At 37.3% G+C, this 21,447-nt stretch overlaps 1 protein-coding gene across 3 annotated transcripts in view; it reads right to left on the bottom strand.

Moving 5' to 3' along the window:
• The window catches only part of CBLB (Cbl proto-oncogene B), a gene marked incomplete at its 5' end in the record, with an annotated part of 128,087 nt that overhangs the window by 100,053 nt on the left and 6,587 nt on the right, over positions 1-21,447 (bottom strand). For all 3 annotated transcript variants that reach the window (XM_082278233.1, XM_082278234.1, XM_082278235.1), the window contains one exon: positions 16,942-17,192. In XM_082278233.1, the coding sequence (XP_082134359.1) occupies positions 16,942-17,192 (251 nt within the window). The remainder of the gene's footprint in view (positions 1-16,941; positions 17,193-21,447) is intronic.

The raw sequence follows: 21,447 nt of genomic DNA, 5'->3' as shown, positions 1-21,447 counted from the left end.
TCTACTATTTAATTTGGAAAGCACAAATTCAGGCTGCATCAAGTACTTATCCTCTAATGGTTCATGAGCAGATTTCTTCAAACAAATTATACTAGACAGGGCACACTGTATTGTGAAGCAAAGCAAAACTCTCAGCGTAATCAAGTATCTAAGTTAAAAAAGCTGAAGTATGGTTGTTTAAAAATAAATCTCTCTGAACATAAAAATATAACTACCCTTTGTAACACCACTTTGAAGGGTTTAAAGTACTATACAAATAAAACTGCCACTCAAATATTAACAACATCAAAAAGAATAAAGTAAACTTTTTGTGAAGGTCTGGTGAACATTTGCTGGACTGGCAAAATAGAAATGTTCTCTAATTATTTAAAGATGAAAGAGTATCTATTTAAGTACATGTGATTGTTTGAATAGTCCTTGATGGGACAGCATTATTACTACTTAGTTTCCTCCATTATAAGCTAAAGAGTATATAAAATCTCAGCTGTTAGTGTAAAACTATGTTATAACACCGCAGTCATGGACAGCTGTATTTGCTGACTATATTATTTTTCCTCCCCAGGGGACCATACATTCATCTTAAACTCACAGGGGAATCAAGCCTTGTGGAAGAAGGAACCCTGGGGACATTTTAGCAACACTGCAGTGGGGAGGGAAGGCTAATTATGAAAATGAGGCAGAACCATTACAGTGGGAGCTCCAGGGTATGTAGGACTTGCACAGAAATGAAAGTAGTTGCAAAATAACAAATATGACTAATCCAAGGCTATTCAAAAACCATTTTTTGTTATCACGATGGGTGTGTATTTTATCATCCATCTAGTTACTCTTGAAAGGAGCATGCTATTATAAATAAAAATTAATTTTGTAATACTAAAAGCAGAAAGTGTATGGTCTTTATGAAAGCCTCCAAAAGGATACATAAAACCAGTATGCTATCAAGTACACTTTATTAAGCAGAATCAAATCTATATGAAATTTAAATTACTCTCAAACTTCCAAAATATTCTCGAACACTCAGACTTGCATATGCACCCATCATTGCTTCAAGTATTATTAGATGGTATCTTAAAAAGTAAAGGCCTAAAGAAATTTTGATTTTGTCTGAGGTTTGTGCAAGTTTCTTCTATCTTTGATGTGGACCATTCAGAGGAAATATGTAAATATGCGCTTAGGTGTCAGCCATAGGAATTTAATCCAACATCAGTGCAGTCTGATGCTTAAAAAGACAGAAGCACTTACAAACATCAATAAATTAAGTAAACAATCACAATTTGCAGATGGAGAAAACAGGACACAGACCTTCCAATCACAGATTATGGCCATCATCCTGCAAAGCTATTTACTGCAGAACACAGTAGTAGCTGACCATCTATGCATATTTATTGCACTCTAAGTTAGATCCTTACACAAGATTTAATGCCTTAGTGACCTGAAGACTTCATTATAGACATGCAATTCTCTTGGACTAACATTAAAAGGAACTCAGACTACAGTGATTGATAATCAGAAGGGCAGTTGGATTGTGTACCCAACACACTAACGTGTTATGAGCCCTGCTACATCCTGATTACATCCAAGACCAGGTCATCACCTGAATCATTGTTCCCCCTGCAACATCCACCCACTCCCAAAAAGGGACAAAAGGTTACACTACTGTTTGCTTCAGGGTTTAACCTCTCCAGCTCACAGAGGATAAGCTCTTGCAACATCTGGGTTCATTGTCTTTTGCATTCAAAGTTTCAGGTTCCAGAAGGTATTTCGAAGTTTGGGGAGGGGTTATGGTTAGTTGGTGGGAGTGCACTGACAAGGGTTCGGAACAGAAACAGAAAATCTCAGGTTTCTGTCAATTCAGTAGTCTTTCATCAATATTTACTGGTGTTTCCTAAGGGAGGCACAAAAACTAAAGTCAGCCATTAGCATATTTGCTGTCACTATGCACATTACCTGATACATTGCACATCTAGTTCCTCTCAAGAGGTTCAAGTAAGCCACAAACAGGATTCATTCCATATATAATGATAATTAGAATAATCTACCACTGCAGAAACATGGGACCACTGGATGTCCTAACGTGACCAGTAGAGCTGCACAAGAGAAGTGTTTTTACAGCAATGTCCCATCCACCCACCCTTCCTATCAGGGATACACAGAGGAGCTGTTTCCAGGGGTGTCATCTCTCAACTTGGATTTCAAAATGTGGAAGAACATTGATTTGCTTATCTTCAAACTGCAGGCTTGTCTAGTTGGCCTGCTGTTGCTCAAATGAAACCATTTGCCATTTATATGGAGGCTTGTAAGACGGCATTCAGCTAAAGAGGGCTGAAAACACATTCATTTAAAATAAAACTTCTGTCCAGCAAATATAATCACACATGATTAAGCTACAACACAACAACATTTTGTTTATGGCATGTAGCTTTTGAAACTATAGTAGCAAGTTATTGTTCCTGTACACAAACTGAAATGTTTGAAGTCTGCCTGTTTCAACGTCCAATCTGAACTCTGCTCCTACACAGCCACCCACACACTACGGAATCAGCATGTCCTGTCCCATGGTTTGCCCCGCTACGTGCATGAAACAAGATGGTTCCTCAATTAGACAAAGGCTTCTAGCAAGAAAACACCTGAGGGAACACAGTTTAAATACAAAAAGATATGCCACAGACTTACCCCATTTCTCAGCATCTAAAAAACCACTGATTTGACAAATAAAGGAGACATCAATTAATCCTAGATTATTATAATGATAGAACCTCAATCAGCTGAAAGAAATTCAGTGAAACTGCAGGTTCCGCATACTCAGACATGATTACCAGAAAAACATAGTTGCTTTTTAGCCTAGACAACAGTCAGAAGCCCAAGCTCGAGGCCATCTTCTTTTCCACAAATCTCTTACAATTCTTCAAAAATAGTGCCATCCACTATAGCTTCCATACACCTAATGGTAAGATACTGCTTTAGAGTTATGAGTCTATCATGACACTATGCCTCTAGATGTATTCCATTCAATTTGCATACATTAATTTAATTCAGCTTATATTCACCTGGCAAAAAGTCCCACTTGAAAACTACAATGGCTGAGACTGTGTGTAAAGTTCCAACACAGACAACTTTCACATGCAGGCTAAAACAAGGCTCTTAAAATAGGGAACTATTCTGGAAATGCTGACACATCTTTAACACTGTGAGTGGGCGCCAATATAATACACGCATTGTGTACACATATGTTGCTGTCTTCCTGGGAAGCTTAACTGAAAGCCCACATGGTTGATGTGGGACAGCAGGAATGCCTCTTTGAAAGCACTCACACTGCTTATTCATAGTATCTCAAACGAAACCCAAGGCATATGGTAAAATTATGCCATTTCACAAAACAGCACTTATGACAGGGAACAATCCCTTTGAATCAAAACTACCCTTGACACTTCAACAAAGAAAAAAAACACCTTGATGACAGAATTTACACACAATACCAAGCATTTAAATAAAAATAAATTGTAACAGCTAGAATTGCAGAGGTCATCAACAGTTTAATAAAGTGGGTTACATCCATTACAAAAAGACCTACTTTAGTTGTTTTTTTTCCACTAAAGCACACACCCACTCTAAAGGGTCAGACTCCCAAAAGAATAATGCAACAATAGATGGACCATCTGCTGTTACACAAAGCAAACTGAAAACCCAGGAATAGAATATATGGGAGCTGTACTAAAATCAGTGCTACCTTTCCATTTGCTTTCACCCCAGATTCTTAGCTAAGCTTTTAAAAACAAAAACAAATAAGACAGGCCACCACATAGGAAAGTCATAAGAGCGAGACATAAGCATACATAAAGATAAAAAAAGAACATGAAATATCCTTTGAGACATTGTTTTCCTTCTCTTGGCAACTCTAACCAATACACCAATTTTCCAGTGACATTCTCTCTTCTGTTAATACAGCAAATAGCTGGCATTCATGGAACTGGTGGTCCACAAGGGTACAGAAGGATACAACAGGTATCTTAAATTGCATATCCATGAACATTCACACCTTAAACATCTTCACAGCTGTCAGTTGATTTTACTCTAAGGCTTATTTGTCATTGCTCCCTCCCAGATCATTTACGCACATCAAGCACAAGCCAACCAGAACTCCTTAACAGGCTTAAAACAAGTGTGAACAAATAACTGCCCAAGGAAAAGACTGACTTGGAAAGACTCTCTGCACAGTACAATATTACCTGAAAACAAAGTGCAGATAAACAAAGGAACAGTACATGTACATGTCTCTTTTTTCCAGCAAGTGCCTCGAACCAGTGTAACTGATAGGACCCTTCTGTTCCACTATGTTCGAAGAATTTATCCACTAGACACTTTTACCATGTTAAAACAGATACTAAGAGATGGGTCTCGCTCATTTTTGTTGCTTTGTTTACTCTGAGTAAACATAAGCTATTTTATTTTGCCAATATTTCCCTAGCTATTACCCTTTCCAGTAGGCTGTGGGCTTGTAGGTTTTGAGAAGGTATGTCAAAAGTCCTTTCAGTTATCCACTCCAATAACAAATTGCATTCTCACAAAATCATTTAATAAAGGACTGATTAAAATTTAAAAAAAAAATTCAAAAAAAAAGTCTGCCCTCCAAGTCCTTTTAAAGATATATTGTAGGATTCTAAAACATTATCTTTTAGGTTGCCCATGACAGTTTAGCATTAATAACACTAAATTCATGCAGCACAAACAAATGAAACCTCTGAAAAAACCTTTTGTGCTTTCAGAAATGTATTTTGCATTCATATTCCTCTTTAGCTACTAAAAAACTGCTATGTGGTGTTCAAAAATGTCTCTCCCTGGCATTGGGATTCATTAAAGATTATTTCGAAGTGACTGCTGGGATCCATGAGCCCCACAGAACAGACACCCTCCCCCATTCTTTTCCTCCTCCCAATGGAAGTGGAAAAATGAGAGAAAATAAGCAAGTCTTTCTCAGTGCCGCTCAAGACAACTCCGTAAGGCAAGATTCCTTTCAGACAATCATTACAAGCCCGTCAGTCATCCAGGGGTGTAGCTAATGAACCCACATAAGCACAGACTGGAGGACAGCTGGGTACTGCCTGGGTCACCCCTGATCCATCCTGCTGAACACCCCCCAGACGAGCACTGTCTTCTTACATTACTGTGCTCTGTAAGTGATTAGAGCCCCATTCCTCATAGGGCATTAATTATAGGGATTAACAGTAAAAGGAAACACATGAACAGGATGCTACATACTTTTTTTTTTTTGCTTTGAATCTTTGTGTATTTGCTACAGCTATGAATTAAGCAGTAAAAAGGATATGAAGAGATCTGTAAAAAATAGTACAATACAGTCTTCCAGTTTTCTATATTAAAGAAGCCCATTAAAAAAATATATACTGGAGGAGACTGCTGATATATGACCTTCTAAGCAAGACAAAAAAAATTGGCTATATATGCCACATTTTCTGTATTTTCCCAATTTCAGCACAGAATATGTATCATTAAGCTGTAAAACCACCGGAGCATTAGCCACTGGGAATGAGCTGTCAGTGAGATGCAGTTATGAAGTGGATTAAAAATTCTTATGAAGTTACAACAAACACAAGCCTTTATCAGCACTCCTATCACCTGCCATTACTCTGCTGCTATAGTGAAAAAGCATGTAACTGTAAATATTACTCTTAATTCTAGAAAAACCTGGAAGTGCTGTACAGTAAATTAAATGGCGTAATACTTAGATGTAAGTAATCTGCTATGACTCAGGCAACCAGCAAAAAACCTAACTAAAGTATAGGTGTTCAAACTGAACAAAAAATACAGACACAGACTATTCATTATGACCAACTCAACGTTATTGAGATGACCTAGCAACTGAATATATGCTTTTCCTATGATAATGTTTCAGAGCTGAAAGCTAGAATATTTCACTACAAAGAGATTCATTTTTTCTAGTGTTTTAAAACCAAATACTTAGAAATGAAGAGACAAAAACAAGCTAAGTTAACATAACATAGACATCTCCTTTATTGCTGGCACATTAGGCAAGCAGATGTTCTAAACAGAGACTGCCATCATTTTTAATGACAAACAACAGTTGGAACACAGGTTCTCCACTTCAGGATTTTCACAACAGGCTGTATATCTGAACAAACAGAAATATTTTCAGGCTCTATTTGTTGCATTATATCTTCCTCTAACACGCATGACATTTATAGAGTATTAAATACAACTTACACAGCTCTATCCTAAATGTACTGATGGTAGGCTTACATATCACATTTGCTGAAACTTTGACTTCAAAGAAATTATTTTTCTTCTGTCAAAACTAAGCATTCTCTAAAAACAAGAACAGTGCTCAGGGATTTTGATACTAAACCTTAAAGTAATCTGGTAACATAGTAATTTAATTTTTTACAAGTTACACAATGACTAATTCTCTGTAGCCCCATACAGTGTTCAAAATGTTGGCATGAAAACAACTGAAGGTGTTTCTCTTCGTCTTTTCACACTCTCCCACTAGAGAGCAGTTAGAATTCAAGGCCTGCTCTAGGATGTACACCTGTAAGGTCTCACCAATTAATGACTGCTTTTAAAAAAAATTTAGACATTGCTCCAACAAATGTTCTTGGATACAAGACGTTTTATTACTGACCCTGCATTTCATACTTCCCATGACAGACATTCATGACTCAGAATCAACTCTGAGATGAGTTCACAAAATATTCTGTTGGCTAAGGACCATTTTCCATTGGAACAATTTGAAAACAGATGCTAATACATTTGTCTGTTTCACATTAATGCCCTTTAACTTGTAACAGGAGGCAAATTTTTTCTCATGCAGTCATTTCTTAAACAATACCGTACTGCCCAAAATGTTGTATTTTAAGAGTGATAACTAACAAGCTAACTTATCACCTCTTAAAAAGTAAGAGGATTTCTGATATAGAACCAATGAAGGTGTTTGGGTTTTTTTCAGGACAAATGAAGAGGTTAGTAAAAGCCTTCAAAACATTACTGAGGGGCAGCACACACACAGAGTAAAGAAACAATTAAGCTGATTAAAATGTTTCTTTATTCTTACTGTAATCAAGACTAGAATTTGTCACAGAATAATCCTCTGCACAAGCTAGGGAACAATCACAGATTTTCTAAGTATGTAAGTTTCACTAAGTATCTAGGTTTCACTTCTTTGAATGTGTGTCCTGGTTCCAGCCAAGGCAGGGTTAATTTTTTGCAGCAGCTAGGACGGGGGCATGGCCAGGACCCCGATGTTGTTCCATACCACCTCAGGTCATTGCCTTTTGGTCAGAGTGGTGGGAATGCTGGTCCTGAGCCAGAGTGAACATGACTGCGGTGAGGTCAAGCTCCGCACTCTTCCTTTTGTACACTTTTGTTATTAATATTGTTACTGCTACTGTTCATTTTCTTACCACGTTGCCGCTTCCAGTCTATTGTTCCTATCTTTGCCTTTTGTGCCTCCAATTCTCCTCCTCAACCTGCTGCAGCACGGAGGGAGAGGGAAGAGGAGGCGAGGGAGTGGCAGTGTGTGGTTTGAGGCTTGTGGGAACACTAAACTGGGGAGTATCTTTCCTAAACCAAGAATGAAAGTTAGTCAACAGATACCAGAAAGAAAAGGTGAACACTGGGCCCCAAACATAATTAATCAGCATTTGCAAGACACCCTTATTTTACTCACTTATAAGCAAGCCCATGGATCCTTTTCTTTCTGCCATCAGTACGCCATCTCTAATCCAATCCTGCAATATGTCAAGTACTTCTGCAAGAGTCTTGGTATTCTCCACTCTTGGTTATATCAACATAAACAGACACAGGGCAATACTTTGGATTGGAGCTCAAGAGACGAAAGTAGAAGCTAATCAGGAGCTGATAAGACTTCCATAGCTTATTATTCAGTATTCCTCCCTACCAGGAGACATTTGCATTGTGCAAGGTAGATGCAAAACTGGGGCTAATATTTAAAATGAGATATGGTTGTGGATTTTATTTCTACAGACACATCTGTTCAGTATACAGACAAAATAAAGTAAGGCTCAAACTATTACTAGTGATAACTTTGAGTAAGAAACGTGGAATAAATAAGGTGATCTTCACACATTTTTGCTACAGAAGATAGGAATCATTTTCTTTTTTATTGTTGCTTCAAATTTCAAAGCCATATAATTTCACTGGTTTATCTTATTAAAAGAAGTGTTTTGTGAACTCTCCCACAACGGTATCAAGTAGAAGAAAAAAATTAAATTTAGTAATTTTTCCTCAAAATTCTTCTCCCTCTGTAGAGTCACAGCTTGCCAAAAATTAGATAGTAACAGTGAAAGACTAGCTCAACAGGTGGGCTGTCCAGGTCCCCAGTTGAGTCCTGATATATACAGGGCATCAGATACTAGGCTAAAATTACATCTCCACCGTTTGACCATTCAAGAATTATAAATGAAAGTCCTCTTACAGAGAGATCACAACAAGCTTACCCATACAGAAATTAAATTTAGCTCAATCCATACGCTACCATGTACTACAGTCTTTCATCATGTACCCCAGAAATGTGTTTCTTAGGCATCTGCTACCTCTATGTTTCCCCTTTAGTTTATTGTCTTATATCACAGTAGGAAGAAATACAGTTAAATCTATCTCTACTTCAGACACACCAGAAGAAGTAATAATTATTATGACCAAATAGTACTGAAATGAACAAGCAATTACTTCTTCACCAATTTTCTGATCTGCCAAGGTATTTGCAAGAATAAAGTCGATATACTATTCGATATGTATTTCACTTCACACAATGTTAAAAATTAGGTAATGAAACAGATTATGGGGAAAATCTTCCATTATGAGACAGAACAGCTCTTTAATTCCAACATGAAATCTGAGCAAATGATGGGGAAAGTACTCAATGTTTTATCATATGCTAGAGACAAATATAAAAACATTTCAATAAGGAATACCGTGGTTACACTCAAACCAGAAAGATTATGTATGTTCTCAGTCATCTACATTGCGAACAAGACACTGATGATAGTCACCTGGTTGCTTGCTCAGGAAGTTTTATCACTCATATAATTCACTTATTAACTTCTTTTTCCATTTGTACTATGTGTTAAGATGTGCTTCTTTTAAGAGTTTACTCTTGGTCCTTTCTGTGTATTACTCACCCCGTTTATTTGGGTTTTTTTAATGGTTTGTATTCATTGCACAGTCTTTCACGTAAATACCACATTTTCTTTCAAATCAAGCAAATTATATTCCTAAACTAGCTCTCAAGAAAACATGATTTTAAATCATTTGGAATTGCTCAATATAAAAGAATGAAACGTGCCAATATCTTCATCTTGCAAGCAGCAAAACTGTTCTGTGCAGACAACAGCAAACCTACATTTTTAACCACAAACCCTTGTTCCTTGTTATTAACAATATTAAAACTTTGTCTCATTCTAGAGCATGCACAGTATTATTGCAGAATCTTAAAGAGAAAGTTAGCTTGCAAACGTGCAGCCACTGATAAAAAGACTTGCTAAATAATTACATTAACTCTGTTATTTTTAATAGGATTCAAGTAAATTAACTTTGTTAATACCGAAGCAAAGGACAGAATAGGAAGAAAAAAAATTTAGGTCAAATGATCACAACATATTTTTAAAATTCCATGACATGATCAAAGTACTCCCCAGCATCCTGAATTTTAATGAATGGAATAGGGTAGTTCCATCTATCAGCTTTTCCATCAATATCCCACTCTGTCATTTTTGTTTTGAACTAAAACTTCAGCTGTGTTAATCAAAACATATACTGCCACTTTTTCAGACGAAGGTTATTTCTTACTCTTTACAGGTTAGTGAAACTGTCTTTACTATTGGTTTGATACACAGCAAGCATGTCTTCTAGGCTGGTTTTTTGATCAAGCATTCCTTGGAAAAAAGGATTACCACCACAGCACATTTGTTTTTATAAACTGGCTTTACTTTACTTTCAAAGAGCTTCTACTGACTAAACAGCAAGTGTAGCACTTGAAAGTGATTACTCCCAAGTGTTTTTTTCATTTCTTTATAGAATAAAAGCAGACTTTTATTCTTTCATGTTTCTAATTTTTAATGGAAAACAATGCCACAGAAGATTAGGAAAAGGAAACCATTTATTTTTACAGCCTGAAAATAAAATTAGATGTGCTTATAAGTTTAGGCATACATTTCATAAAAACGGATCCTTTATTCTATAAACTTTCTCTGTGTTCCTGTTTGCATGGCAAGCAGCTTCCATCATGCAGGCTAGTGTTGAAGGCATCCTAAAACAAATACCTTATCACTGAATGTAGAATGCTCCTGACATAGAGAAGCAGAGATCAAATTTTCTAAAAATCAAATGCGCATAGAAAAGTGAATTATGAAAGATGCATTCAGGTCCACTACAGGAGCCTTCCTTTCTACATGCTAAATTCACGAGTCAGTGCTGCCTGCTCTTTAAAAAGTTCCCAAAGTTGCTAACTTGGGCTTTATCACACCTAAGAACACAGCTTTATTAATAGATGGTGACCATGGCCCACCCCCACAAGCACAGCTGTTCCCTATACAGACCCTAAAGGCAAGTATGGGGAAGGGATGTGAGACAGAGCTGTTGCAGACCAGAAATGGGTACTGGTATCCTCACTGCAACAGAGTATTTCCAGAGATCTCTTATCAAAAGCACTGTATGTCCAGAAAACCGCCTATTTCCCCCACTTCATTGTGCCATCCTATATTATGCTCTAAAGATGAACTGAAATCATATAGAAAACTGTGTCAGTTTAGACACTGCAACAGTCACATTGTATACTCCTAGAAGTAGAACTACGATTAGGTTTATCATAAAGGAAGCTAATATATGGGAAGCCTGAAGGACTGACTCCCCTAACTGCACTTTTTGAGAGCTTTCACACCTGCTCAAACTGTGTATAAATGGTATGGCACCTTAAAATTTGGGAACAGCATCATGCACACTTTCACAGGCATAAATAATTATACAAAAGACAACAAGGAAAATATCAGACTGTGTATATATCCCCTTACAAACAGCTGAACTCTACCCAGACATCACTGTCAACACATTACTTGTAAGATGATGCTTGAAAGAGACCTTGCACTAGCATACAAAATGCTGTTTGATTTTATACGAGTAAAAAGACAAAACGCACATCTCTCTCCTCTACACAACTAGATACGAATCAAGGATCTAAATCAATTATAAGAATTTACAAGCCATTATTTTTTCATTAGCATCTTTTGTGGTTTTAAAATCCTTGTCTTCCTCTGCAATCTGAATAAATAGTTGCCTCTAAGTAACTCTGGTACTAATACTTCCTTTGTTCTCATTTGACAATACCCACCCCCAAGTAGTGAAGATGATAAAAAAATCTAAAATTTAAATACTGCCTTACAACAACTGCAGTCACACAGCCTGTTTGCATTTATGTTGAGAACAAGCTGTCATAATACTGCTCTACCATTTGTAACCTCCACGCGTTCTCACCTGCCCTCTGCAACAAGAGTCTCTTTGTCTGAAAAGCGTGTTTGTGTAACATTCCTTTTTTAATTTAAACTATAACCAAAAATAGCAAATGCCTTGTGGTCCACCAGATCCGCACTGAAGCTCAACTACTCACGTGGGTCAGGTACACCAGAGGGTTTATTAAAGCTGTTTGGTTCACATCTGGTTTTACATCACATCTAAAGAGCAGGAGGGGAGAAGAGGGTGGAAATTCTCACCGTAACATAAAAGCTTAAAAAAAAAATACATTGCATTTCCTCCTCCCATGCAGCCCCATCTAATCAGTCATGCACTCATTTTTCCTTAGAAGAAGCCTCTTTATTAGAGGCTATTTATTGTAGCCAAGTTCCATTCCCAATTACCTTATTTATGTTATACATTTAAAGAGAAAAATGCCCTCCTTTTTCTAGGGACAGCACAGGAGCAACACTCCAGAAGACTTTCAAGGAGAGCAAGGCAACTTCTTTTACTAAAAATCTAGTGAAGGAGTCATCTAAAAATAGAGGTAAATAAATACAAGAGGGGAAAAAACAAACACTAGTTTCCTTCCAGCTTCAGCAAGATTAGAGTAAAACAGTCAATATATTGTACCTCTAAAGTGTGTTGAGACAGTTTAAGTTTAGGGGTTTACATATCAAGTTAAGCAATAGACTGATGGTAAGTGTATCTTAGCTCAGAATTTACTGGAGAACAAAAACTACGTAACATGCCTGGAAAATGGAACAAATCACAGGATACCAAGGAGCCCATAACTTTTATTCAACAATTACCAAGTTATCTCTGTGATGTCAACCCAAAGCCAAAACTGGCTCTATGAAAAGGGCTATTAACATCCTTTCCTGAATCTGTACATTCTGTTTGTCAAACAAAAAAAGTCAGCCAAAACAATCTTAACTTCTCCAAACAAAACCATCCTGAATAAAACTTTACTCTTCCTGATCCTTCCCACAATCAACAAAACCTCCTCTGCCTGGAGACACAAACAAGTTGTGAGGCTAGCCAAGTTATAAACTTCCTAAATTCCTGTAAATAAAACAGCAAGGTTGTGATACAGAGGAAGTAATTCAAGGAAGCAGGGTAAGTTACCTCACACTTACTACAGGACAGAAGTACACAAAGGGCTGTTGCATTACAGCTGGCACACCTGACACCCATCCTGATACTATTTTACCCTCTCATCAAGTCTGTACTTTCAGGATAAGGAGGAATGGGCAAGAAATTTCTGCAGCAGAAAGAATGTTATGTACTTTAATGTGCCAGTTCAAGGTGTCGATCCAAGAACCATGACTGATCTCAGTTGTCAACACAGACTTAAGGAAGAGAAATGGAATACTCTATAAACCCACCAATCAACATGAACAGTAACAAAGGAGAACTTGATCTATTGTTTGAATTGCAGGTACAAGACCTCCTTAGAAGACTTAAGAGAATGTAAGAGTTCTGTGCCAACATTTAAACAAGCTGTACAATATCGAAACACATCATTTGAATCAAGACACCAAATGGCCAGATGCACGAGTGAATTTAGTAAGACTTTCTAGACAGAAACAGAAGTGGTTTTGTGATCACCTTGAAGGACTTCTTTGACATTTCCTGCATGCACACCTTTCTACACTGACCACAAAACCACCATAAGTCTTCTCCTCTTGATATCTTCATCCATACCATCCACTACTTAGGAAATATCCACCTTTCATCTTCCACTTCTGGAATACCCCTTTAAAACAAACAGCCAACTAACTCTGGCTGAACCAAGGAGCATTTTAAGAGATTATTAAAAGTAAGTATACACACTGGTTTTATACTTCTCTGCCTCTCCTCATATAAAGGGCCTATAGCAGAAGGCAAGCAATATTAAGTCAGAGAATAAGTTCCATTTCAAGACACATTCTTCTAAGGATATGATTTACAGGAAATCACAGGAAACCTCCCACTTGTCTCCATTAGTAAGAACTGAAGACTATGTCCAGCACCTTGAATGAATCCAAATGTAATCTCCCCACTGCCATTTTATTCTTCCTATAGTCTTATTATTATAACTTATGTTCTTGATTTCTACACCTGGCTAACACATTTGTCTCAAAAACTGCCATTCTACAAAGTTTATATATTTTCTGAATGCAAAATTCTGGAACGCAGCAAGAGGAAAGGAAGTTTGGACTTCACAGAAACTATGCTTTCCAGCTTTAGTTTACTTCCCAACAAAGGGCACAAAGAAAAGGAACGAAAAAAAGAAAAGACAACCCCAAAACCTTCAAAGACACGGAAAGCATTTTAAGAGTAGATAAGCCTGAACCAGTAATTCTAATAAGCTTGTGTTAATAACCTTTTAAAAAGTAACATTTGTGACAAAAAGATCTTAAAATTACTTCATTCATAGAAAAACTTTGTGCAGTCTATATCCAGTACACTTTACAAAACTTACTGGACATTATCTCTTACTTCATTCAACAAGAACACTGAAAGGACCTAATTTTGTAGAAGACACCATACCCAGAAAATAGATGCAGTTAAGGACAAGAAACCAACTTGCAAACCCTATTTTCCCTTCTTAGCAAGACTCATCCAACTGAATACAGAATGACAGCACCAACTACTCTTAAATGGCTATCATATGCATTTGATATGGAAACAAGATGCTGTGCCAGTCAGATTATGTACAAATGGCTAAAACAAAAGCTTACACTGCATTAGTGCTGCTTCTCTAACTTGTTTCATCCACATGATCTTTGAAAACTAAAATTCATTCACAGGATCTTTGAAAACTAAAATTCATGATAAATTATTCACAATAGAGTAATTTTGGTGTCATCACACAAATAAAATCAGATGTATATTGGCACCGGTTCCTAAATGTACCATCACTATAGCAGCGAAGATTAGTCAATAATGCTAATAGGCTAAAATTATACCAATCAAATTTATGAAGAATGAAGCATTTCTCTTTTCCATGATGCCCTTTTATCCAGAAACCAATACAGAATAAGACTGAAAACCACAGAAACTGTTCAGGCGCTAAGATCTGCCTTGCCTTTATGTAAAATTGACTATTTCCCAATATTTCTACTACAAACTGACTACTTCAATTTGACAGCCATTTTAGAAGCATCTTCAAAAATATCATCTTTAAATGATCACTCCTACAATTACATTATAATACTAACAAATAAGGTTAATGCAGGCATATGGGGAAGCAAAGAAGCTAAACACATTAACAACTTCTTTTGCTAAGCTACCAAGAACTAGCATGATCAAATATGTTGAAGCACTGCTTTGCAGTGCTCAAATACTTAGTCATATGGCTCAGCAAACAACTGTACCTTCATTCAACTTAAAACTAGGACAGAGATACAGATTAAGCATCATCAATACATGAAAGAGGATGCACTGAAATCATAAAGATATAGACTTTTACTTGGAATTACATGGGTCATGAGCTAATGAACTAATGCTTACAACTTTTTTGTTCAAGCAGTCTGACAGTCAGAATGCAATTTGTATAGGAAACACAACTAACAATTTGAACACAAGAAAAACATTTCTATTACACTCCTTTCCTCAAGCTCTGAACTCCATCAGTTAGGCAAAATAAGATAATTGTCACCTTCTGAAACACTAATTTTAAAAGCCTGAAATAGTTACTGCGATTCAGTGCACTTCCTTAATATGATTTGTTTTAAAATCCCTCCTCTCCCACCATCTCATAAGAACGGCCCAAACAAACACACAGCAAATATGCTAACTACACCTTCTTCAAAAACTCTGTGCTTCACAGAAGACATCCTACTATCACCACTGTTACCCTAATGCAGGAAATGAAACGGGTAACTGGAAAGAAGCAACTCTAGCAACTAGATATAGTTATGAAGATACTGCCTGAATGACTGTACAGAGCTTACAGCAAGTACTTTGAAAAAGTGACATGGAAACTGCCTTTAATTTTTGCTAACTTTAAGCAAACCTGTGATTAGATTAGGATTTCATACAACACAGGTAAGTCAAAATAAAATCTGCTTATATAATTCAACCACTTCTGTCAAATTTCCCTTACCATAACAAGTTTGTATTTCCTTTGCAACTACTTATACCAAATGGGAGGCTTAAAAGAGGCAGCCATAGGCTCAGTGTTGATAACTCTTTCAGGGGCTCTGGTAAGAATGCATCAACAGTGAAAACACTGCTTTACACACTTGCAAATTCAAACACAAAAAACATTCATACATCAAAATCTTTACTCATCACTAAAACATCTTAAACAGTGCATTTTGCTACTCTTGAGCATTTTTGCCAAAGTATATTCACAACAGGACAGTCTTTATGTTCTTTAAGAAAAAATTCCTTAGATGTCAAGCAAACTTCAGACACCCTACCAAGCCCAAAAGACTGCCACAGTAGACTGAATAGCTGTAATCATTGCCAAAGATCTGGAAGGAACATATGTCCAATTCAAACATAACAGCAGCGACATTTACAAGAATGTAGACATTTCACTGCTTCTACTGACAATGTCACCAGCTGTAGAACTATACTGCAACCATGCCTGCCTCCGAGCTCAGGTGCAGACAGAAAGAACAGCAGGAATTCAATCCTCCATTCACTTGATTTCTCATTCCCCACTATCTCCTGTAAAAGGAGGAGACTTCAGAAAGAGCATCTCTTTCATTGGAATACATCTGAAGTTATACCACACAAGGCAAAGACTAATGGCCACAACAATGTTGTATCCCCCTCTTCTCAAAACAAGACTGCAGCTCTTGCACAGAATTTCCTGAAATATTATTTTTTAAAATATTAGGTAATCAAATCAAATATTAAAAACCTCTTCCGTTACCACCAAGAGTGCAGATAAAGTGGACGTTAATTCCTTTTACTAAAAAGTGAACCACTGCAAATCAAGAATCCATTAGGCTTCTGAAAAGGTTCCTCAGAATGAAACTAACATTATCATTACTTTACCATAACATCATGTAATACCTGAAAAATATGAACATTGTTTTGCTTCATTTCATAATTTGTGAAAACTCTAAGTCAATACCCATCATGGTTCCCAAAGTTTAAGAAACCAGGGTAGGGAGGAAGGTCAAGCTCAATCCAAGTTAACAGTCACTCTCTCTACCACAGGAAAAACTACATACTGTAAGCCCTGTGAATAAGTAATTACAATGAAATGAATGTTTTATGAAGGAAATGCACTTGGTTTTAAAGGTCACAAAATGACAGATAAGAGCATACAGTGAAACAAACCCAGCAAATTACTGATTGACCTGCAGGGTCAATGAATCCAAGCAATAAATATTTCTGCTCTTTGAATAATTAAAAATGTCAAAACAATGGCTGCAGACAACAGTGTTAAGAATGCAGACAGACCAGACAGTCTACTTCATATTTAAGTATTTCACTTACCTGTCCTGTGACTGCTCCTCATACATTCTTTCCTTCCCTTCTTTAAAGAGTCTTATGGCCCGTTTTGATTTTTTCATAAGACTGTCAATGTAGATTTTAAAATACTCATTTTCACTGAGTTGTGCGAGTTTCTGGTTGTCATCGTACTTGCTCAGTATAAGTCGCAAATGTTGGTAAGTGTCAGGTAGAATGTCAAGTATATAAGGTGGGCTGTTTTTGAGTTGAAGCTTTGGGTTTTGGCACAATCTTACCTATAAGCAAAAACAAGAGAATGTAAAAGACAAGAAATACATTGAGACAAAAACTCATCTGTTATCTTCAGAGTTATTGGATGTAACATACTTCTCCAACCTCCAGTCCAAAAGAATTAAATCCTACTTCATTTATATTCTGTGAAATTCCAGCATAGTCTCTAATGTCAAAATAGGCAGAATTTGACTTAATCTTGTCACATCTATAAAGAGCAAACAAGCTTACCTACATATTTTGTGGGTTTGCCCTTAAAGTATGTCTTTTCCTGTCTAATATATGCTAAGGAACATATCAAAACACAGCATGCAACAAATGCCAAGAGTAGTACTTTCATACAGATCTGTTTGCTGCAGGTTAACTTACCTACAGATGTTTAAGTATCTACTAAGAACTGACATAAATTATTTTGTCATCTGCTGGCTCTCTTTATCTAACAATATTACCTCTTAGACCCTAGGGAAATTTAATTTTGAATGCTCTGCACATAAAAAAATGGTCTGAACTGTGACAGTGGTTCAAAAGTTATTAGCTACAACAGAGAAACTTAAAGTCACTCAAAAACAGATACTGTAAACCAGGAAACAAAATATTATAAATACATTGTTTTTCAGCTCCTGGCTGGAATAGAAGTTCAGTACTTTGCTTTTGGCTGGATGGGGAAGCGTCCACCAAAGCTTCTTTCTCATTCCCCTACCCATAACAAAAGACTCATAGGTCGAGACAGGGACACGGAGAGATCATTCACCAAATACTGTCACAGGTAAAACAGACTCTACTTGGGGAATTTAATTTATTTAATTACCAATCAAATCAGGTTAGGGTAACAAGAAAATAAAACCAAAGCTTAAAAACACATTCCATCCACCACTCCCTCCTTCCTGGGCCTAATTTTATTCTCCAGTCTACCTCCTCCCCCCCAGTAGCACAGGGGGATGGTGAATGGGGGCTGCGGTCAGTTCATCACACCTTGTCTCTGCCACTCCTTCCTCCTCAGTGGGAGGACTCCTCATACTCTTCCCTTGCTCCCACAGGAGACAGTCGTCCTTGAACCTCCCCAGCATGAGTCTCTCCCACAGACCACAGTTCCTCATGAACTCCTCTAGAACATGTCCCTTCCACAGGGTGCAGTCTTTCAGGAACACACAGCTCCAGCATGGGTCCTCTGCACAGTTACAAGTCCCGCCAGGAAACCTGCTCCAGTGTGGGCTCCTCTCTCCATGGGAGCACAGGTCCTGCCAGGAGCCTGTCTTAGCACAGGTTCCTCATGGTGTCACAACCTCCTTCAAGCATCAACCTGCTCCAGCATGGGGTCCTCTATGGCTTACAGTGAATGTTGGCCTACTGTGGACCTGCAGGGCAACCTCTGCTCCAGCACCTGGAACACCTACCTCCCCTTCCACTGAGCTGGGTGGCTGCACAGTTGTTTCTCTCACATATTCTCACTCCCCTCTTCCCTGGCTGCAATTTGCTTCCGCACAGTAGCTTTTCTCCCCTCTTCTTCAAGACATTACCCCAGAGGCACCACTGCTGCCGATGGGATGCCAGCAGCAGGCCCATCTTGGAGCTGGCTGGCACTAGATCTATTGGACAAGGGGGAAGCTTCTGGCAGTGCCTCAGAGAAACTACCCCTGTAGCCCCTTCACAACTAAACTTTGTCACTTAAACCAAATAGAAGAAAACATCTCAATGGACTTGGAAACACTGTGATCCCAAATGGCATAAATATTAATTGAATGTATATTACTCAAAGAATAAGTTCAGACTAATCAAACACCTTTATTTGAATCTAGTCTCCACTGAAAACGTTTCTGGAAGACAAAAGTACTCACTGTTTCCTACACATCCGTAACATAACAAGATCAGAATTGTCTCCTGGCTATCTAAATTCTCATAGTTTGTTCTGTAATGTTCTGTTCTAGAAAGAAGAGAGACTAAAACTAACAGGTAGTTTTTGACTGCTGGTGCACTGAGCTATTCAGGCTCAGCTAAAACATTGCATAGGGACACATTCTAGATATGTGTGCATCTGCACAGATGCAAATACTTATAAAAAAATTAAGACCATGTGGTATCAAAGTTTTATAGGCATCATTTGGAGATTGCCACATTATATATTAGTGACTTTGACATTCTTTTGAGGTAGCTAATGAGGTTATAAAAACATCTTAATACTGCTGAAAGTAGATTCCTATTCATCTATCAACTTGAAAAAAGTACAGTCTTGAGCATTTCTGGGCGAGAGGGGAACAAGCCTATATCCTGTAACACTCAGCTCTCTAAATTCAAAGCTCTATCATTATTGCTGACCTCTCCTACAATTTCTACATCTACACCATTAAGAAATTCACTGTCTTAAGACTACTGCCACTAACAGACCTTCATGCACCCCAAACAAAAAAGCAAACACGAAATAGTTTCTTACCCTCTGACACGTACACAGCACAAGAACACAAGCAGGCAATTAGACTGAGGTAACGGGGGGTCATAGTTAGAAAAGTGGCGATAGAGGGGACAAACGTCAAGCACTACGAAACTTTTAAGAAGTCAAGCACCATTCAAAACAGTATTTAAAACATGACACAATAGGTCTCCTCATTTCACTGATTGTTATAGTAATTTCTATTATTCTTTCAACTTTTAGACCAAGTGATACATCAGGAAGCCTTCTGATGTGTTGTAGAACAGTCCTTATCCCAGAGAAATTTACATCTCAGTAGGGAAAAAAAAAAAAAGAAAGCAGGCAAGTATGAATACATGAGCTGTTCAACATGCTGAAGAGTGGTTCAGACACTGAACACTAGCAGTTTGGTATTTCTAGGTATAAACAGCGAAGTTTCACAGCAAGCTCTCAATTTAATGGCTTATAAAGGAATTCCTTTAAGTTCAGAACGAGCTGGAAGGAAAGAAAAAAAAAAAAAAGTACAGCATAAAGGTATTTGATCATCTCTTGACCGGTAATGAATTCTGGAAACTGCAATCCAGAACTGCAAGAGACCTTGAAACTGAAAATAATTTGTTTATATTTTATGTGATAAAGATAAGGTCATCAGAACAAAAAAAAGGGACAACAGGGCCCCAGTTGTGGGTTAGATGTCTAAAGCAGGATTCTCAAAGAATAAAGGTTGGATATGACAGCATACTTTCAAGCTCAGAAAAGCACTGAAGTTAAGCTGACAGGTAGAATTCTCTAAGGAGATTTCAGAAACATGGGCAAAGAATCTTACATGTGTAGACAGACCTGAAAATCATCCATGCAGAGACATACATGAATTTCTTTTAGTAGAAGAGTTAGAAGAACTGGAATCCCAAACACAGAAGTGAAAATCTTTATGAAAAATAGATTTTTTCCCTCTGAACTTTGAGTTCACTGTGACTTCTGATTTAGTGAAAACTTGAAACCAGACTGACATTCTTCACAAGATGAACTACAGGTGACACAAATCTGTCACTGATAAGGCCTTACAACTTTCTGACGTAACAAATACAAGGAAAAAAAAAATCTGAAGATCAAAATGTTTATTCAGAGAAAAAAAGTCAGCAATGAGAGCAGACCACAAGCAAAGGCGGCTGCAGTAATTTTGAATTACTTATTTATCCTAACTTAAATCTCATGAACAAAGAATTAATTACCTTTCTGAAGTTTATCTTTTCGATCAGATGTGCCAACAAGCAAAATATAAGTGATTTCACATGTATTAGAAATACCATTAAAATATCATTTATACTAGAACTACCAATCTTGTTATTAGAACAACAAAAAAAAGCAATTTGCTTATGCTGGTTGCTGTATTTTCAACATCAGTCCACATACAAAAAGAATATCCAGTTATAGAGAAGAACTAGTTTCTCTTTCAGAAGTTCTAGAAAGTTTTCCTCAGTCTCACGTCATTACATACAAGATGGTTTACAAGGCTTCACTTTCTGCTGAATTTGAAGAGATAAATACGGCACATTACCAGGACCTTACATTTTAGAACAAGCTTTTAAGAAAGCCAAACAAAATTCATCAACACCTTCATTAGTTTTATGCACTATAACTGAAAAAAAATACTAATATGAAGTTCAAGTCAGTGATCCACTGAAGTAGTATAGGGTTTTCTTCACTTCACAGAGTGCACAAGGCTTCAAAGGAAGTCTGTAAAGAGATGGTTGGTAAACCATATGGCTTCCAGTCAGGATGTCCTGACACATACCACAGCAGTTCACAATTAAAAGTAAGCAACAAGAAATGACACCTGCTGACGCAAAAGGTTT

Source organism: Coloeus monedula, assembly GCF_965178545.1.
Source record: "Coloeus monedula genome assembly, chromosome: 3".
In the NCBI taxonomy this organism is placed as follows: domain Eukaryota; kingdom Metazoa; phylum Chordata; class Aves; order Passeriformes; family Corvidae; genus Coloeus; species Coloeus monedula.
The sequence above is the reverse complement of the archived record's forward strand: the minus strand, read 5'-3'. Positions and strand labels throughout refer to the sequence as shown.